The sequence below is a fragment of the Nannobrachium achirus genome (genome assembly GCF_963921795.1).
Source record: "Nannobrachium achirus genome assembly, chromosome: 11".
NCBI classification, from domain to species: Eukaryota; Metazoa; Chordata; class Actinopteri; order Myctophiformes; family Myctophidae; genus Nannobrachium; species Nannobrachium achirus.
The window spans coordinates 55,263,497-55,283,575 of NC_137820.1; the positions used below are offsets into that span (position 1 = coordinate 55,263,497).

The following is a 20,079-nucleotide window of genomic DNA, read 5'->3' on the forward strand; positions in this document are numbered from 1 at the left end:
ACTCTTTTTGTGGTAATTTTTTAAATATAAACACATATATGAAGCTTAATCTTTTTTATAAAATATTTTTGAAACATGAAAAAGTTGACTATAGCTCCTTTAAATCGTTTTAATAAAAATTAAAAACAATCAATATGAAAACGTGAGCTTACCATAATCACAGTTATCCTTAATCATATTCCATCAGATTCAAGGGCTTTTGGAGATAAATGTGTTTCTCCACACACAAACACACTGATGTGACAATGACACACTGAAGTCGTCTGGCTTTGGTCTCTGCACAGCACAACAGCAGTAGCCAATAGGGAGATAGAGAGAGCTGAGACATGGAAATGACTTTGAGATGAAAGTCAATCATGTGTGTTTGACCGACTACCATTTGAATATTGATGTCAGCCAGCCAATAGGATCCCTTCCCTGGGCAGACACTATGCATTGATTATTATCATGGGGGTGGGGAGGATGACCCCGGGGCCCCGGAGGGAGATGGTTTCCATGGTGACAATGAACGGGGGTCATTGATCGTGGGACAGTGAGCGACGATGCCGTTTACGTAACCACAGTACATCTGCACGCTGATTAGCCTACTATGAATATTAGAGCTATTATAGCAGGGGTCTTCAGTGTTTTTCAGGTCAATTTTCAGGTCAAGGACCCCTTAGCTGAGAGAAAGATGCAGGGAGCGGGGACCCCCACTACTTTGTATATAATTGTGTTGCAGATTGTGCTGTGTTGTGTAAATTAATGTTCTTTGTTTATTTCAGACATTTAACCACTTAAACCCTCAATACGTACAGTAGTAAACCTCACCTTTGGCTCTGGTTAGCTACTTTTCCCCTCTACACCAATCTCTTGTCAGAAAATAGCCGATCTACAAGCTCACAACGCCTCGCAGCACGAGGCGTGTGTGTGTGTGTGTGTGTGTGTGTGTGTATGCGTGCATGCATGACAGGTTTAGGGTGTCATTTAGCGTGTCCTCCTGCATGGGTACCACAGCTGCACCCCACCCCAAACGTCACCCACGGGCGACCACACCACACCACCCCACGGCCATGTGTGGCTTCACACGCTCACGTGACCTACAGTACAGCACAGACCCTGGGTGGGTGTCGGCACCATCCAAACCCCCCCCCCCCCCCCCCCCGCGCTCATTCCCCCTCCATTCCTCCTCCACCCTTCCTCCCTGTGTATTTCCTGTCTATCTCTCTCCTTCTCTGCCGGCAATGCTGGCATCTTCTGGCTCCGCCCCCCATCCCCCCCGGCCCCCTCCCCAACTCCACTGTAATTTGGAGTTGGGAGAGGAGAGGAGAGGAGAGGAGAGGAGAGGAGAGGAGAGCTCCAGGCCATTACCCACCACATGTCTATAAAGGTGGGATTGTGCTCAAACCACACACACACACACACACACACATCATTAATTAAACCCACATCACTTAAAATGCACACCCAATGCACACTTCTAAACACGCACGCACGCACGCACGCACGCACGCACGCACGCACGCACGCACGCACGCACGCACGCACGCACGCACGCACGCACGCACGCACGCACGCACGCACGCACGCACGCACGCACGCACGCACGCACGCACGCACGCACGCACGCACGCACGCACGCACGCACGCACGCACGCACGCACGCACGCACGCACGCACGCACGCACGCACGCACACACACACACACACACACACACACACACACACACACACACACACACACACACACACACACACACACACACACACACACACACACACACACACACACACACACACACTTCAGACGTTCAGAATCCCACTCTCTCTTTATCCTTTCACGTTTTCACATTATGAAGGTCAACGATGAATGGTGTCTGCAAAGACAAATTATATTTATATATGTAAATGAGAGAGAGACAGAAAGACAGACAGACAGACAGACAGAGAGAAAGAGAAAAAGAGATAGAGAGAGACAGAGAGAAAGAGGGAGAGATAGACAGAGACAGACAGACAGAGACAGACAGACAGACAGACAGACAGACAGACAGACAGACAGACAGACAGACAGACAAAGAGGGGGTATGTCGGCTGAAGGCAATGATGGAACTTGTCCCTGCATTGACTGGCTTCAATTATTAGAGTGCCACACACATGCACCACACACACGCACATGCATGCACGCACGCACACACACACGCACACACACAGCTGCGTGCGTCCAAATGCCCCAGAAAAAGCATGGTCCTCAGAAATCAATGTATTTTCCCGCTGACGGAGAACAGTAGTGCCAGATTGACGATAGTACGGTCACTGCTGCATGCATAATACCACCATTTATCTCAACACCACAGCTGATTAAAACTGATTAAACCCAAACATTGATTTGTATTTAGCCGCCGGTACCCATTTGAAAAGATTTTTTTTTCTTTTTATGTGTCAGCAACCCCCATAAGATTTGCGGTGTTAAAATCAAGACATAACAAAAATCTTTTGGCCAGGGCAGTTACTCCCGATCCCAACAACCTTTTATGAGTGTCACTCCTCACCTCTCTCCCCATTTCCTCTTCTACTGTACATGTACTTTTCGTCGTTGTCGGGTGAAAACCTTGTATGTCAAAAACCGTTCGTTTTGCATTTATCATTTTAAAAATGATTTAAACTAGTGAAAACAGCCGATCTACAACTGTGTGCTTGTAGATCTGCTGTTTTCACTACTTTTGTGCGACGGCCTCGCATGAAGCAGGGCTTGTATACTTTGCAAAAGAATGTACAAATTTGAAACTTGGAGATACGAGGTTTCTACCCGACAGTGACGTTTTGCTTAATTCCAAATTCTACTACGTACTTCTTCCACCACTGCTTATAACAAATTGTGTTTAAACTGTCACACTGTTTAAACTGTTACACTGAGTTGAGTGTGTGAGTGAGAGAGCGAGTGTGCAGTATAAATGTGGCGTTATACTGTGGAACACTTCCTTTTAGGAAGTGTATAATATACTATGAAATGGCTGTTTTGCAGACTTCATGACAGGCCAAATGAAGTGGTGTCACTTGCGTTCAAGCCGATAATGATTTGCCATTCTAGGCTTCAAATGGCTAGGTGGATATCTTATATATCACATCTTAGCATTTTCTATAACATGTGTTAGTAAGCTATCAGATAAATACATATCCACACAGTTTTCACTGCATTCTGTATCTCTGCACAGTTTTATTGTGGTGCAAATAATCTAATTAGTAAAAAATGTACAACTATGGAAAATCAATACATATACAATACATTACATTTACTGATTTGTGTGATAATGACCTTAGCCAGGTTACAATAGGGATATGCACAGAGCTACAATACCTGTACGAGACCAGGTCTGCTGCCTCCTGGTGGATGTAAAGAGTAAAGCTTAGAATTGTCTTGTGTGCATGTGTGTGTGTGTGTGTGTGTGTGTGTGTGTGTGTGTGTGTGTGTGTGTGTGTGTGTGTGTGTGTGTGTGTGTGTTCGCCCTTTGTAATTGTTTTTGTTTGTGTGAGCGGATGTATACTATCATATTTGTGTTGCATTACATATTTTTTTTAATAATACTACAAATTTTAAAAGGAAAAATAACATTGCAAGCAGCTGCAGAGAATCATCTTTTCAGTTGTTCCTGGAGCCAAAAGTTAATAAATCACACCTTGGCATTGACAGGTTTTTATAAGAAATGCTCCCCTTGCAGTGTTTACTGTCCTCTGGCACACTGTCATGATGTATGTGAGTAGTACTGTACAACAGTGGTTCTGAAAGTGGGATACGGGTACCCCCAGGGGTCCTTGAGGGGGTTCCAGGGGAATCACAATAATCTTTAACCACTTTATTCATGCTTCATTATGTTGGCTATTCAGAAACAGCAGATGTACAAGCTCACAGCACGGCACGAAGTAGGCCTACATCTGACATTTTTGAGCAAACAGTACATAGATAGATAGATAGATAGATACCTTTATTATCCCAAGGGGGAAATGTAGTTGTCCAGTTGTAGCACAGCAGTATACAGTTATTTACAAAGTTACAGAGAAGTAGGAAAAAATAGATAAGAGTAAAAACAAGAGCAGTACATACTGTATATATATTTTTTGAGCATACAGTACATAAATCTTGAAAGGGTAGATTTTTTTTTGCACAACCAAAAAACATTAGCCAAAAATAGCTGCAAGGAGCTGTGAGCTTGTAGATCGGCTATTTTCGGCAAAGAGGTTTGGTGTAGAGGGGAAAAAGAGCAGACTAAGTACAGAGTGAAAGGTCAAGTTTTTTAAGTATTGACGGTATAAGTGGTTAAATATCTGAAAACACAAATTGACACGAATCCAAAATACACTGATGATTCTGCTGTCAAAAGATTAAACTATATGGAATCTATGAAAAGGTTGTGGGGGTCCCTGCTTTATCTCTCTCTCAACTAAGGGGTCCTCGGCCTGAAAACGTTGAAGACCCCTGCTATGTACTGCATGTCACTGACTGAGCGTTTCATTTCCCTGGCATCAGAGCATCAGTATGTGTGAGCATGCTCTGAGCCCTGTTCAGTAATACGATCTGGGAATCACATCGGGACTATAATACGACACACCGCCAGGAATGCTGATCTAGGAAGAGAGAGACAGGGATGGAGAGAGAGAGAGAGAGGGGGAAGAAGAGAGAGAGAGAGAGAGACAGGGATGGAGAGAGAGAGAGAGAGGGGGAAGAAGAGAGAGAAGAGAGAATAGCTTGAGAGACAGAATATCGTCGCAGTCAGGCAGAAACCTCTTATCTGCATATTCATTTTCTTTGTGTTTTTTTCATAAATGAACGCCCTACTTGATCATACTACAGCGTCACAAAAACATAAAGTAACAGATCCACAAACTCGTTTTCGAGCTGTTACTTATGCGTTTATTTTAATTTGAATCCTTAAAAGTAACAGACAGTTTTGTACATATGAGGTTTCCATTCAACAGAGAGAGAAAAAGAATAGCATATAAAGATGTGTGTGACTGCGTATGAGCACAGAGATGGAGAGACAAACAGCCACCCAGGGACTTCCAGGACATAGAGACAGCGCTACAGTTAGCTATGTGTTGACAGGCAGTATGTCTTGTATACAGCTGACTAGGGATGGGACGATACGCGACATTATCATTTATCGTGATAAAAAACACTCATAATCGTATGGTGGAGATTTAATTTATCGTGATATCGTCCTCCGTCATGCACTGCGTTCAATTCACCTTTTATTTGCCAAGCTGCATATCCGGTACCACTTACAGTAAACCCTCTATAACTGGTAAAAAGTACTTATAATATATGTACTTGATACAGTCTTTTTTCACTCTCTATCAAATGTTTTTCCCCCAAAAAATGGATTTGTGAGCTTGTAGATCGGCAATTTTTTGGCAAATGTTCCGCCCCACGATAATGGATTTTGATTATCGCGGTAATATCGTAAATCACGATTTATTTTGTCACAATAATCGTGATATGGAATTTTCATATCGTCCCATCCCTACAGCTGACTCTTATCTGACTGCAGGACTGAGCCACGCACATACACACACATCAGTCCTGTCCTGTTAAGAAGCTCATCTAAATGCCGTCCCCACTGGCCTGTGTTGTGTTGTATGGCAGCCTCTGCCAGCCTGGCGTCAGTGAGTGCACAAAAGAGGATAAATAAGTATAAGCCTGCTATTGTAACAGAGTCACTCACTGGAGATTGATTGATTGATTGATGGATGGATTGATTGCATGTACAGAGGTACAGTTATACAAATGCTAAAAGAATAACACAACAAGGGCTTATTCCCATTTGAGATCCTATGTATTCAATTCATCAAGACATATAAAGACAATACTATACAAGACAAGACAAGACAAGACAAGACAAGACAAGACAAGACGAGCAATAGTATACAGTATTTACAGAAAAACAGAGGGCAGTAATTTCCTTTGGCAAGCTAGAAGACCTGTCTAGGTCCAGTAGCAAATTGTAGACAGTTGCTATTTTATGGTAGACTCCTCCAACCTACTCCCCATTTTCTCTCTACACCAAATATTTTCACAGAAAATAGCTGACCTACAAAATCATAGCGTGTCGCAATGCAATACTTTGAGAACTTGTGAGAATAAAGACAGAGAAACAACTACAGATCTACCATAAAACTACAATTCCTTCAGATGACACTCCCCAATACTCGCCGAACACCATTCCATCAAATTCAGGATTCATAATCATATCCCCCCAGGATCTCTATTTGTCAGAAAACACCACAAACACAACTGACATCACAACCACTGAGGGTATATACTGTAGTGGACACAAATCTGGAATTAAGAGTAGTTTTCACATTCTTACAAATGTTTACAACCAGACTGAACCAATGACCTCACTGGAGTAAACTTTACATCACAGCCACATCAGACCTCTAACCTAAAGGTTGCTCGCCCCACCTCTGATCAAAGATAGCACAATCTCTCGAGACAAGAGTCAATGATGGCTACGTCAAAGGAAGAGAGACAGACTGAGTGGGCGTCTCCCTTTCTTTGACGACGGCTTGCCAGATTGCCTACGGTATGACTATTAGTGTTCTTATTGCATCAGCATTAGTCATAGTAGTAGTACCCTGAAAAACCTTGTCGCTTGAGTGACCGTATTCTGTACAGGAAGTGATGTCAGTGTGATGTCAGTGAGTCGTGACATCACTTCCTGTACGGGGGGCTACACAAGACTAAGAAAGACAAAAAAAAAGAGAAGGATACACAAGACTAAGAAAGACAAAAAAAGAGAAGAATAAAAAAGAAAAAAAGGAGGAGGAGGATAAAGATACCAAAAGGAGAGAGAAGAAAGTGTGGATGAGGTACAATGTGCGGTATCCTCCTCCGATCTGATACGGGGAGGCTGGGCTTAGATCACCTACTGTATGAAAGAATGTCCATCCACCTGGATAAAAGAAAATGTAACAAGGAGGTGGCAACGGGGCGGCCAGATAAAGTTATTAGGCCTGGATCCGACTTTTAAGTCGACATACAGGATTCCAGAAGTGTAGCGCTTATTCGCTCTTGTATCAAACCGGTACTCAAAATGTTCTTCGAATTTTACATATTTTCTAAAGTAAATATGGGGGCGGCTGTGTTAAGAACATTTCGTTGTCAAGCTCAACGTTGGGCATTTGGACCTATACATGGAGAAATGGAGCGAACCTGTTTGGCCTAAACATGGAGATGTGGAGAACACTATAGGCCATTGTTAGGCCAGAGTCAATGGCTGTCTGTCTGACTGTCTGGGGGCGGCTGGACTTAGATCACCTATGAAAGAATGTCCATCCACCTGGAGAAAAGAAAATGTAACAAGGAGGTGGCAACGGGGCGGCCAGATAAAGTTATTAGGCCTGGATCCGACTTTAAGTCGACGCACAGGATTCCAGAAGTTTAGCGCTTATTTGCTCTTGTATCAAACCGGTACTCGAAACGTTCTTAGAATTTAACATATTTTCTAAAGTAAATATGCGGCTGTGTTAACTCTTATACTGCTTTGAACGTTCCTGTTCGCCCCAATCCTCCAGGGACGTCTGTGCCAATACGCCCGTTCGTTCGTTTGATGTTTTTTATGGATTATGATAAAAGTCGTCCTTGCGCAACTTTTGAATGCATAATTGGTCGTCTGTGTCATTTTGAGGACAGCCGGAAACCTTTCATAAAAAAAAAAGTAAACAGACTGTCCTGGCTCCGCCTGCCCAGAGCGACTAGCTGCCAGGGGCGTCAATTGGGTATGGCAGGGGTATGCAGCTGCCATACCTTGACAGGGGGAAATAATAAAAATGTACTTTTCATCGTGCCTGTTGCTAAGGTATGGCAACATGACTGGTGTCTTCACCAGACACCAGTCATGTTGCCATACCTTAGCTTGTTCTGAACTGACGCCACTGCTAGCTGCTAGCAGCATTGAGGGACTATATTGTTTTATGCATCGGGCTGTTAGTAGAGAAAGAGAGAGAGAAACGTTGGTAAAAGCGATCATTTTGTCGGAAATCAGTTGTTTTATAGTATTAGTAGTATAGTAATTGTAGTAGGTAGTAGTATTTAGCAGTACTAGAATATTGAGATGTATTAGGCCAACTCAGCCTCAACTTGCTGGTATCATTCCGCCGAAGTGCGACCCAACCCCCCCTGACCGATAGAAATAAACTTTGTTAGAATTAGGATTACACAACCTACCCGTGTTGGTGACCCAGGACCAGCGCCCATGGTGGTGGTGGTCGTGATGATGACGATGATGATGATGATAATGATGATGAAGAAGAGAAAAAGATCACTGTAGCCATTGTTATTGAAGATAAAAAGATTGAAGAACGTAGGACGTCATCCGCTCCCGACCGGATCAAAAGCCCGAAATTGGAAGCGATCCCAGACTAAGATGGTGCCAGTCGCGAAGAACCGGGGTCCAAAAATGGATCAAGAGCCTCGTGATATTGTGGAAACCGATCCCGACGGAGCTCGACCCCCGTGTAGGATGGATCCCCCCGCCCGGGGGCTCACATCGCCGCAGCAGCAGAGACCCATGTACCGCCGCGAAAAGACGGACAAACTGGGCGATTTGGCCAATGAAGAATGGCTTCCGCGTAGAGACCCCTCGGAGAACAGAGGCCACGATTCTACTGTCCAAAGTAAGACTTCCAATCCAGTGCATGTATGTATTGTATAGTTGTATACTGTATATAGTTGTATACTGTGTGATAACAGAGCATCCGTGTGGAACTGGAAGCCTGGGATGGGGGGATGGTCAGTGGGTAACGGTTTTCCATTGCGACGTGTTGCCACTCCGACATTGGGATCCGGTCTAGAGCCCGCCTACTGCATCCGGCTATTTACACGTACACATACATGCAAGAAATGTTTCCGTATCCGGACCGGATCAGTAACTTGATCCAAGCAGTTAGGATCCACGTGCTTTGTTTGTTTTTGTCGCTACTCAGGACACACGTGGAGTTCCTATCACGCGCGTGCACGTACCGCGTGTAGTGTACGTGCACTGCACAGCCTACTAAGATTATTTGATGGGAATTTAGGATTTATTGGCTTAGTTTGTGTGTGCGTGCGTACGATGCGTGTGTGTGTGAGAGAGAGGGAGAGGTTTCTTTTTATCGTCATCATCATCATCATCATCAGTAGCTGATGATGTAGCTTTTCAGTTCAATTCAAAGGAGCTTTATTGGCATGAGAAAACATACGTTTACATTGCCAAAGCAAGTGTTACAAATAAAAACTGTTGAAAATGGGGAACATAGTTGGAGGGAGTACAGCTTTGTGTAAACAGAGCTATGTTGCATTGTGACATTTTATATAGGTATACAGGGTATAAAGGGAATTTCACTGTGACAGTAAATGCATGGTAACTATTTACTATAACTGCATTTTATGTTATATATGAACTTATTGTAAGTCATTTGCTAAATGTCAAAATTGTAAATTGATTTGTTTAGATATAAACTATTTGATATTTTCCTGGCTATGATTTTAGATGATGAGTCGACGATGATGATGAGCCTACTTCTTCATTTCCACATCGTGGTCGTCCAAGGACAAGGATAGGTAAAGAAAAAACAAACTTTTTTCTGTAAATCAGACTTAGCACCATGCACATGCTCACATAGACATCAAAGGGGGCTTGAGCCCCTGCCCTTTTATCCATCTGTAAAAAGTGCCCTCTCCAGACCATGAATGCTGTTTTTACATAATTACTATATATATATATATATATATATATATATATATTTGTGTGGTAAGCAGGAAGTGCATAGAATGTTAGAGAGGCAGGGGTTGACATTTCTAAAACGGCCTTTTGATGAAAATAGTAGGCCCCCAACCTCCACGCATTCTGCTGTGACGCGTTGTGAGCTTGAAGGTGTACTATTTTTCATGTATTTTATAGTAATTATGTATTTGTATAATTTACAGATCGACCATGGGCTCGTGTACGAGTCACACAAGGATGTGTGTGTGTGTGTGTGTGTGTGTGTGTGTGTGTGAGAGAGAGGGCGTCACGCATTCTGCTGTGACGCGTTGTGAGCTTGAAGGTGTACTATTTTTCATGTATTTTATAGTAATTATGTATTTGTATAATTTACAGATCGACCATGGGCTCGTGTACGAGTTCAGCAGACCCGGTGGAGCCCTTCCGGAGGAGCCTGGCTGGAGTGAAACAGAATGGAGCCCCAGGCCCTGTGCAGGCTGAATGACACACACGCACGCACGCACGCACGCACGCACGCACGCACGCACGCACACACACATATACACTCTGTAGACATGTAGTGTCACAGTGAGATAAAGAGAACCCTGAAAGCTGAAGCAGGATTCAGGCTGAAGCTCATGTCACTGTGTCAATGTTCTGCACTGCTCTTACTACTGCTCTTACTTCTCTTACACACTAAAAGTGTGTAAAAAGACACTTTTTCTTGTTTTTATTTTTTTGAATTTGTTTGTAAACAACCACTGATCATAGGTGTGATGTTACTGAAGCCAACAATAAAAGGCTAAAGAGAGATTTCTGCCTGAAAATGTATTCTTCACAAAAATGCATTTTTCTCAGCTTTATGTTCTCAAAGAGCTGTTTTTAGGCCACATTCTGCAGCTTCTAGCTAATGAACAGAACAAGATAAAAGCTCGAAATCTTTTTCTGTTGCAAAGTAGACATTCTATTCTACGTTGCCATATAATTGTTGTCTTTATAGTCGAAACCAAATTTCTCCAGTAGGCCTTCAAAGATGAGCGACAATTCTCAATTTAGCTGGCAGTGGATGGAGCTTTTTGTTCAATTCTGTGGCAGTAAAAGAGTTAAGAACACTTCGTTGTCAAGCTTAACGTTGGGCATTTGGACCTATAGACGGGTTTCTGGTCCACGTTACACTGATAAAACTAGATGCGTGCGCAGGGTCCGTACCAAAATTAGCCAATGAAACCAGCGCTCCCCAAAACATTGGGGAATTGATTACATGATACAGTCAGCTGTGCATTTAGTCTCAATGTTTGTAAACAAGAAACCTATGGAGTTACATTTGTGTCTTTATTATCCAAGCAAAAGAAAAAGAATTGAGAGATAAAAAATAAAAACACAGCAAAAAAAAAATATCCAAGCAAAATAAAAAGTATTGAGAGATAAAAAAATAAAAAAAACACAGCAAAGAAATGTAAACCACAAGCAAAAAAGATATTTCCAAGCAAAGAAAATTATAAACCAAGCAAAAAGATTCAAACAGCAATCAAAAAAATAATAGTTGCAAGCAAAAAATATATATATTTTAAACAAAACTTTTAGAACACGAGTAAAAAAAATATTTAAAAATAAATCGAGCAAAATCTTTTTAAACTTTAACAAAATACTTATGTGGTGAGCAAGTCTTCTCTCTCTCAAACTCTTCTCGCTCAGATTCTAAGTTTTTGCTCTCGACATTTTCCCCTTTGCTTTTGAAATAATTTTTGTGTGAGGTGTGAAAGGCATCAAAGAGGTAGTTGTCTTTGATGTTTCCTTGATTAGAGAGAACGCTAACGAGCTATTGACACTTGTCTCAATCAATTACTGCGTTTTAGAACCCCTTTGAAGTTCAAAGGGAGCAATTGATTGAGACATACAAGTGTCAATAGCTCGTTAGTGTTCTCTCTAATCAATGAAACATCAAAGACAACTACCTCTTTGATGCCTTTCACACCTCACACAAACATTATTTCAAAAGCAAAGGGGAAAAAAATCGAGAGCAAAAACGTAGAATCTGAGCGAGAAGAGTATGAGAGAGAAAATACTTTTGCAATCGCAAAAAAGGACTCACACACTAGAAAAACATATTCAAACAATTTGTAGTAGCACAACACATAAGTATTTTGTTGAAGTTTAAAAAGATTTTGCTTGATTTATTTTTAAATTTTTGCTTATTTTAATTTTTTTTACTCTCGAGTTCTAAAAGTTTTGTTTAAAATATATATATGTTTTGCTTGCAACTATTATTTTTTTGATTGCTGTTTGAATCTTTTAGCTTGGTTTATCATTTTCTTTGCTTGGAAATATCTTTTTTTCTTGTGGTTTAAATTTCTTTTCTGCGTTTGTATATTTTATCTCTCAATACTTTTTATTTTGCTTGGATACATTTTTTTTGCTCTGTTTTTATTTTTTTATCTCTCGATTCTTTTATTTTTTTGCTTGGATAATTTTGATACAATAATCCCTCCATAGAAACCCGTCTATACATGGAGAAATAGAGCGAACCTGTTTGGCCTAAACATGGAGATGTGGAGAACACTATGTATGGAGATAGTCCAGTCCATCATGTCATATGGGACTACCGTCATAGACAGTAGCCATTGTTAGGCCGGAGTCAATGGCTGTCTGTCTGACTGAATGGCCAGATGCATGTCACCCTGAGGTCGCAAGTCACCCTCAGGTGTCTTACTAGTAGTATAGTCATTGTATTTGAAATAGTGCAGTTGTAGCACACAGTCATGTTTTCTCAGCCTCACGACACTAGTAATACGCCTCAGGGCGCCATGTCTTGGCCATCTGACCAGTTATACCCATATATGGAGACCCCTGGTACCCATATATGGAGATCCATGTACTGTATATGGAGATATGCTGGGAGAGCCCAAACATGCTTATTTACTCAGTTATCCGTTATGTGAAAATCTTATGACATCTATGACATCTGACATCATATACAATCCCTTTTATGCAGATTCATGGAGATCCCTGTCTGTAGAACCAGCCACACAGATATGGGCTGTCTTGGCCATATATGGATTCTGTTCAGGGTTTCCTGCAGCACTTTACAGGCCAGGCGCCCCGCCCGGCCAGAAAAACGCCCCGCCCCCCCCAAGGGTCTAAAAAAAAAAAAAAAAAAAAAAAAAAAAAACTTTTTGGACCTCCAACAATGTACTAGGCATGATCGCGATCGCGAAATTGCATGTTTAAACCATAGAGTTATAATAAGAATAGAGAGGGCAACTGATATCCCCGCCCGTCCACTTGCATTGAGTTGCTCACCCAGCGCATGAAGCGTACTTCCGCGTTTGAAACGCCTCTGAAACGTGACGTAGTGGGTCGACTATTTGGCCTCTTAGCCAATCACGACGGTCGGGGAGCGAGAAACTGGGAGGCGGGGGTAGGGGGGGGCTATCTGCCTCAACTGAACTAACTGTTTGAATAGTCGACCCAACTGCAGTACCTCAAACGGCCACCATGTACTTTTTGCTTCAAAGCGCCCCCAGGGTTCTGGGGGCTTGGTTTAAACCCCATACCAACCCTATCTTTCAAACATGGCAGCCATGTTTGTTTTTCCAAGCGGATTTCCAAGCGGATTTTTTGTTTGAAAGCTGTGAAAAGCGTGTACATGCATAGTGCATCATCTGTGCACGAATTCGTACACCAGCGTGCACACTATTTTTTTAACCCTTTGGTGGCGAACCGGCAATATAAGAGGTCCCACTTTACATAATGGCACCGAAGAAGTTAAAGGACAACTTGTTTTTTTTATGTATGTTAATGTATTAATGTATGTTTTGTAGTATAAACATTTATATCTCCAAAGTAACAAGTAACTAAAGTTAACTTTGTAAGAGTAAAAGTAAAATATTTGGATCCCAGATGTAGTGGAGTAAATAAGTACTGAAAACAGGAAATACTCAAGTAAAGTACAAATACCTGAAAATCTCCTTTGTACAGTATAAGTACAGTACTTAAGTAAATCTACTAAGTTACTTTACACCAATGTTCTTTTTTTTTTTTTACTGTGCTGTAGACTTCTATTTATATGGCACAAGTGCTGGTTGATTAACCTGGGGGGAAAAAAACAAGTTACACTGTCCTGTGAAAAACCTATTTATTCAATGTTGAATAAATGTGGATGATAGCATGTAGTTGTGTTTTCCGTCATCATGGGCACATTCATGTGTTTTTTATAGGGCAAAAATAAGAATTAATATTAAAAATTAAGTGAATTAATTACTCGAATTAATTAATTAATTATCAAAAAAAATCGAGATCCCCCCCTGGTCAAGACTTTTTCCTGCAGGAAACCCTGCTGTTAGTGTGGTATGTGGCCGATGTGGCCTCCATATATGGGCATTCCCATATGACGTCATGTTAGATATGGGCTTAATATTGATGACATCAGGGATGTCCATGTATGGGCATAAAAGGGATTCTGTTAGTGTGGTTCCCCTGACATCACAGTGAAGTCAGAGTGTGATGTCAGAGCGGCAAACCCATTCTGTTTGAGCGGTTCCCCTGACATCACAGTGACGTCAGAACGGCAAACCTATAGACCGCAAAAAAGTGTACACGTCCAGACGGACAGAGTCAGCATTGTGTCGTTTCACATACTAAACTGCAACCTTCGGTCGCAATTATGACTCAGCGATAATCATTGATACGTTGTTACACTGATGTTGAACACACTCACTGTCTGACACAACAGAAGAATAACATGTACAGTACATTATTAACACATTACACCATCCATCATCTCCTAAATACATGACCATTATTTTTGCTGCTGCCTCTGGGCAGAAGTGAGGTGTGCTGTAATAGAGGACCCTCAAAATGTGATTCCAATTTGGGGATATTTGGAAATTGTATTCCTGATATATGACATGTCTGGTAACCCCCCCCCCCCCCCCCCCCCTGGTAATATTTTCTGAACAACATTTTCAGAAATGTAAAAGGGATTTCTAGAAAACAAATCTGAAGCTCACAACACGTTGTTTGTATTTCCTTTCCACCAGTTTGGGTTTGGGTCCCAGGTAGACCAAATTTCTCTTATGACGTCTCGAGCTAAATACGTTTAGGAATCACTGCTGTGTAGAGTATAAGCTTTTTAACAGTTTGTGCTGTGACCCTCCCCATGTTGGAACAATGAGGGTGGTGAAAGGAGTTAGGACTGCTAGTGCTACCCCGGTGTCCACAACCCCCCCACCCACCCAACAACACAGCCTTTCCTTCCTGGCTCCAGAGAATGAAGCTCAGAACATTATTTCACACTCTGCCCTCCCCTCCCTCCCTCCCTCTCCTCTGCAGGCTTTACTGTACCAGTAAGTAATACACAGCACAATGAGAGGCAGAACATTAACCACTTCAACCCTGCGATGTGCTTTTTGCTTCGCATTGTGTCATAATGAGCTTCTGTAACTACTGTATCTGCCGAGGTCAGGAAATAAACAACAGAGTTAAATGTGTCTCGCTCACTACTCACTCGTCCACGAGTATCCCAAACCACATTTAATTACCCCCTTGACTCCTCAAATTCCAGACATTTTAAGAGATGTTTAGACCTTGAATTAAGAACAAAAAAAACAATCTTAAAACACACAGCAAGCAGACACAGATGCATGAAACACACATGCATACACACACTTTGGCTCAATATTCCCTTGTTTTTCTGCCACACACAGCCACACTATCGCTGCCTTGTGTGCATGCACACGCACTAGCTCGTGTACACGCACGCGTACACACAAACACACACACACAGACTTAAGTAATGGGCCATTGGGGACGTTGCCAAAAGGCCAGCATGGTTGGAGAGAAGAGATGGTTCCCAGGGAGCTGAAGACTTTTTTCTTTTTTCCCAGGCTGGTGGTTTAAATGCTCTCTCGAGCTCCTCCAGTAGCGCTCCACTCCTGCACTCTCACAGTCAAATGAACACTCAAGATTTGACTGTGTAATTAACAGCATCCTGATATACAGCATAATGAGTTGACCATTAGTAATGATATGAGTGCAGCGGGGACTGTCAGTTCAGTACAGAGTAGACTACATCTCGTTGCTGTCTAACTTTTTGTGGTACTTACAGTACCCCTCAATTTTTTTATACTTTATACTTTACATTTACAAACATTGAAGATATATTAACCGATTCAATAAACAATTATTTAATCACCAGTGCCAGGACTCGGAGGCTCATTGAAAGCAGCAGCGTCACAATGTAATCAGATTACTTCCGTTTCCAGCCCGTCTTGTCTATCGTCTATCACCCGGTAAAGAAAGATTATATCCGCAGCCATCCGTGCTTTTGTTATAGTCCGTTGAGAAGGGCTTGCTTCACAACAATAACTCAATCTGGAGATAGATTACGAGATAAATCCGTGTTTACGTATTGGCCGCACGCTACGGTTTAATATAAAACCTTATCAACTTAGCCAATCTTGCCAAAGAGTTTGATGAGGCACCTCGTCGTCTGCATCGGATGAGTTAATAATAATTCATAATTCTATAGTGTTGCTAATTTCTTCTAGTACTTCTTCCAACACTGTTTATAGCCTGTATATCCTGAGTTCCTGACGTTTCCAGTGAGTTACATCACTTCATTAAAACCATCAGCTTTCAATCACAGCAGACAGAGCAGACAGAGGAGACGGGGAGGACTTGATTTGTCTCATGGCTCGGTCGTTTCTCATGTCAGCAGCACTTTTAACATAATTTGCTCCTGTTTTGTAACACACACACACACACACACACACACACACACACACACACACACACACACACACACACACACACACACACACACACACACACACACACACACACACACACACACAGTCAGAGAGTGCGGCCACATATCAGTACAGTGGAAAAAGACATGGTCCCGCTAACATTTTGGGCGAGTGGCCAGAGATAACATTCATAAAGTGGACCCCGCTTGCTGGTTAGAAAATAGACATAAACCAAATGCCAGTTAAATAAGGAAGGCATGGCCCAGCAGACAAAGCAATAATGAAAACAAGAAGGGAGTGTTCTAATAATGTCTGGCTCGTATAACCACAGTACATACTGTTTGTTTGTCAAAGAATGTTTTGAAGATGGCTCTGGGAATGCTGAAGGGCACACCAGTTCAAGATCATGTCAACCACGGTAATTCAATAGCATGATAGAGTAACGAACCGTCCCTATTTTGGGCATGTCATTATAGCCAGACGAAAATAGTTAAAGAGAAGGAGAAAAAAAGGCTTTAAAAGTAGCAAAATAGCAGATCTACGTGACTTTGTAGAGCTGCTATTTGCTATGTGTCACATGACAAAGTACAGTACGTACATAGAGCTTGAGAGTGGTTATTATAGATGTCCATGGGCATGGTGAAATGAAAGCTACTATATGAGGAAACATATGTTTTTAAAGAACAACTTTGCTTTTGTTTTTTACAAAAAGGGTTCACATTTAGATTGTATTTAGTCCAAGAGAAAAGAAAAGAAGACTGTTTTTTTTAGCGATTCGTTTTAGCGATTTTGATTTCAGTGGCTGGGGCATGCGTGACAATTGTCTAAATATTTATTTTTAGACACAATAAGCTGGTGATTTCTTTATTACAATTTACAGTTTCCACTATAGCCCCTACAGTATAAGTCACATCTGCCCATGAAAAATTGCGGTGCATCTTGGGAATGGGCTTATTGTGTCTAAAAAGACATATCTACTCACTTGTACGCATGCCCCCACCCACTGAAATCAAAATAATTAAAATCGCTAAAATAGGAACCCTTTTTGTAGTTGTCTTTTAATGTTATGACTGCAGAGTTTGGGAGCTGAAACTCATTAACACTGTTCATTCACCTGTGTGGAAAGAGATAGCTCATTACCACCTGTGACATCCTTCCATCTTTGATCAGCATCATTCATTCCCCACAATGATCTGGACTTTAACATCACCGGTTCACCACCAATTGACCAACATGTAGGGCAGGCCTTAACCACAACTAACCTCTCTATGTAGGCCTTAACCACAACAAACCTCTCTATGTAGGCCTTAACCACAACTAACCTCTCTATGTAGGCCTTAACCACAACTAACCTCTCTATGTAGGCCTTAACCACAACTAACCTCTCTATGTAGGCCTTAACCATAACTAACCTCTCTATGTAGGCCTTAACCACAACTAACCTCTCTATGTAGGCCTTAACCACAACTAACCTCTCTATGTAGGCCTTAACCACAACTAACCTCTCTATGTAGGCCTTAACCACAACAAACCTCTCTATGTAGGCCTTAACCACAACTAACCTCTCTATGTAGGCCTTAACCACAACTAACCTCTCTATGTAGGCCTTAACCACAACTAACCTCTCTATGTAGGCCTTAACCATAACTAACCTCTCTATGTAGGCCTTAACCACAACTAACCTCTCTATGTAGGCCTTAACCACAACTAACCTCTCTATGTAGGCCGTAACCACAACTAACCTCTCTATGTAGGCCTTAACCACAACAAACCTCTCTATGTAGGCCTTAACCACAACTAACCTCTCTATGTAGGCCTTAACCACAACTAACCTCTCTATGTAGGCCTTAACCACAACTAACCTCTCTATGTAGGCCTTAACCATAACTAACCTCTCTATGTAGGCCTTAACCACAACTAACCTCTCTATGTAGGCCTTAACCACAACTAACCTCTCTATGTAGGCCTTAACCACAACTAACCTCTCTATGTAGGCCTTAACCACAACTAACCTCTCTATGTAGGCCTTAACCACAACTAACCTCTCTATGTAGGCCTTAACCATAACTAACCTCTCTATGTAGGCCTTAACCACAACTAATCTCTCTATGTAGGCCTTAACCACAACTAACCTCTCTATGTAGGCCTTAACCATAACTAACCTCTCTATGTAGGCCTTAACCACAACAAATCTCTCTATGTAGGCCTTAACCACAACTAACCTCTCTATGTAGGCCTTAACCACAACTAACCTCTCTATGTAGGCCTTAACCACAACAAATCTCTCTATGTAGGCCTTAACCACAACTAACCTCTCTATGTAGGCCTTAACCACAACTAACCTCTCTATGTAGGCCTTAACCACAACTAACCTCTCTATGTAGGCCTTAACCACAACTAACCTCTCTATGCAAGCCTTAACCACAACTAATCTCTCTATAAATGTACAAAATCTCTGCGAGTAGTAACTGTCCTTTGAGAATCTCGAGAAACTACTGATCGGTCGACTTCAAACTTGGCGTATGTATCGCCGAGCCGAACCCGAGGGAGCTCAGTGTCAAGTCTAATCAGTGCTTCTCCCTAAATATCTATAAATCCACACATCCCCATATCATCGTTGTTGTGTGGAAACCTTGTATGTCCCAAACCGTTCGTTTTGTATTTATCATTTTAAAAATTATTTAAAATAGTGAAAATAGCCAATCTACAAGCGGTGCGAGGCGTTGTGTATGACGGCATAGTAGTACCGATGTCATATACTTTCCTCCAAGAACCATGATAGTGGATACGGCACCAAGTGCCCTGACAACGGGTACAGAACCAAAGGGGCATGCGTTACGATGGGTCTTACAATCCACGGCATCACACAATCCTATTAAATGAGAGAAATGATCAAATAGTCAAAACAAGATTTCATCGTTTGTGGATGTCAGAGTCCAGATCTTACCATAACAGCAGAGCAGACACATATGTGCACTTTGACCTTCCCGCCTCCAGAACCAGTACTTGCGACGTCGTTTCATTGTAAAAAAGTAAAATCCCAAGTTGACGTCGCTTATCTTTTTGACCAAACAAAGACCCCCACAAGCTCTCCTAACAGACGATATGTATTATTCGACCAGAGACGCCCATGGCGATGTGTCCGTGTGGCGTGGTGGTGGTCCAGTCTGTCTTGTCCCGTCCCGTCCTCCCACCGTTCCCCTGATCACCTACCCGAAGCACCGCGTCTCAGACGGGACCTCCGGTAACCGGTGGCCAGGCAGTCCATCCTGTGTCCCCCCCCCCCCCCCGCTGCCTTAAACACAGCACAAACCAAAGCACAATGGAGATAGAGAGAGTAGAGAGAGAGACACACACATTCACACAACCAGGAGAATGAGACAGAGAGAGAAAGAATGGACTGTTTGGAAAGTAAAAGGGAAGGGAAAGTCAAACAGGACTGAGGTCACGCTTCCTGCACAGGATGGTGGCCTGGAAATACACCTTTCTCCTCTCTTTCCTCTCTCTCTCTCTCTCTCTCTCTCTCCCTCCCTCTCTCTGTCAGGCTGGGTGGACGGTGGATGCTATCCTCTGACCACCTCAAGGTGTTAGACCAAATGTTCCGTTGGGAGTCT

The 20,079-nt window shown here is 42.3% G+C and overlaps 1 protein-coding gene across 3 annotated transcripts in view; it reads right to left on the reverse strand.

Annotated features, from left to right (window-relative positions):
* The window catches only part of LOC308294632 (FYVE, RhoGEF and PH domain-containing protein 4-like), a 110,987-nt gene extending 91,438 nt beyond the window's left edge, over positions 1–19,549 (reverse strand). For all 3 annotated transcript variants that reach the window (XM_080737379.1, XM_080737378.1, XM_080737377.1), the window contains exon 1: positions 19,413–19,549. In XM_080737379.1, the coding sequence (XP_080593505.1) occupies positions 19,413–19,488 (76 nt within the window). In that variant the 5' untranslated portion in view covers positions 19,489–19,549. The remainder of the gene's footprint in view (positions 1–19,412) is intronic.
* Positions 19,550–20,079: the final 530 nt, after the last annotated feature.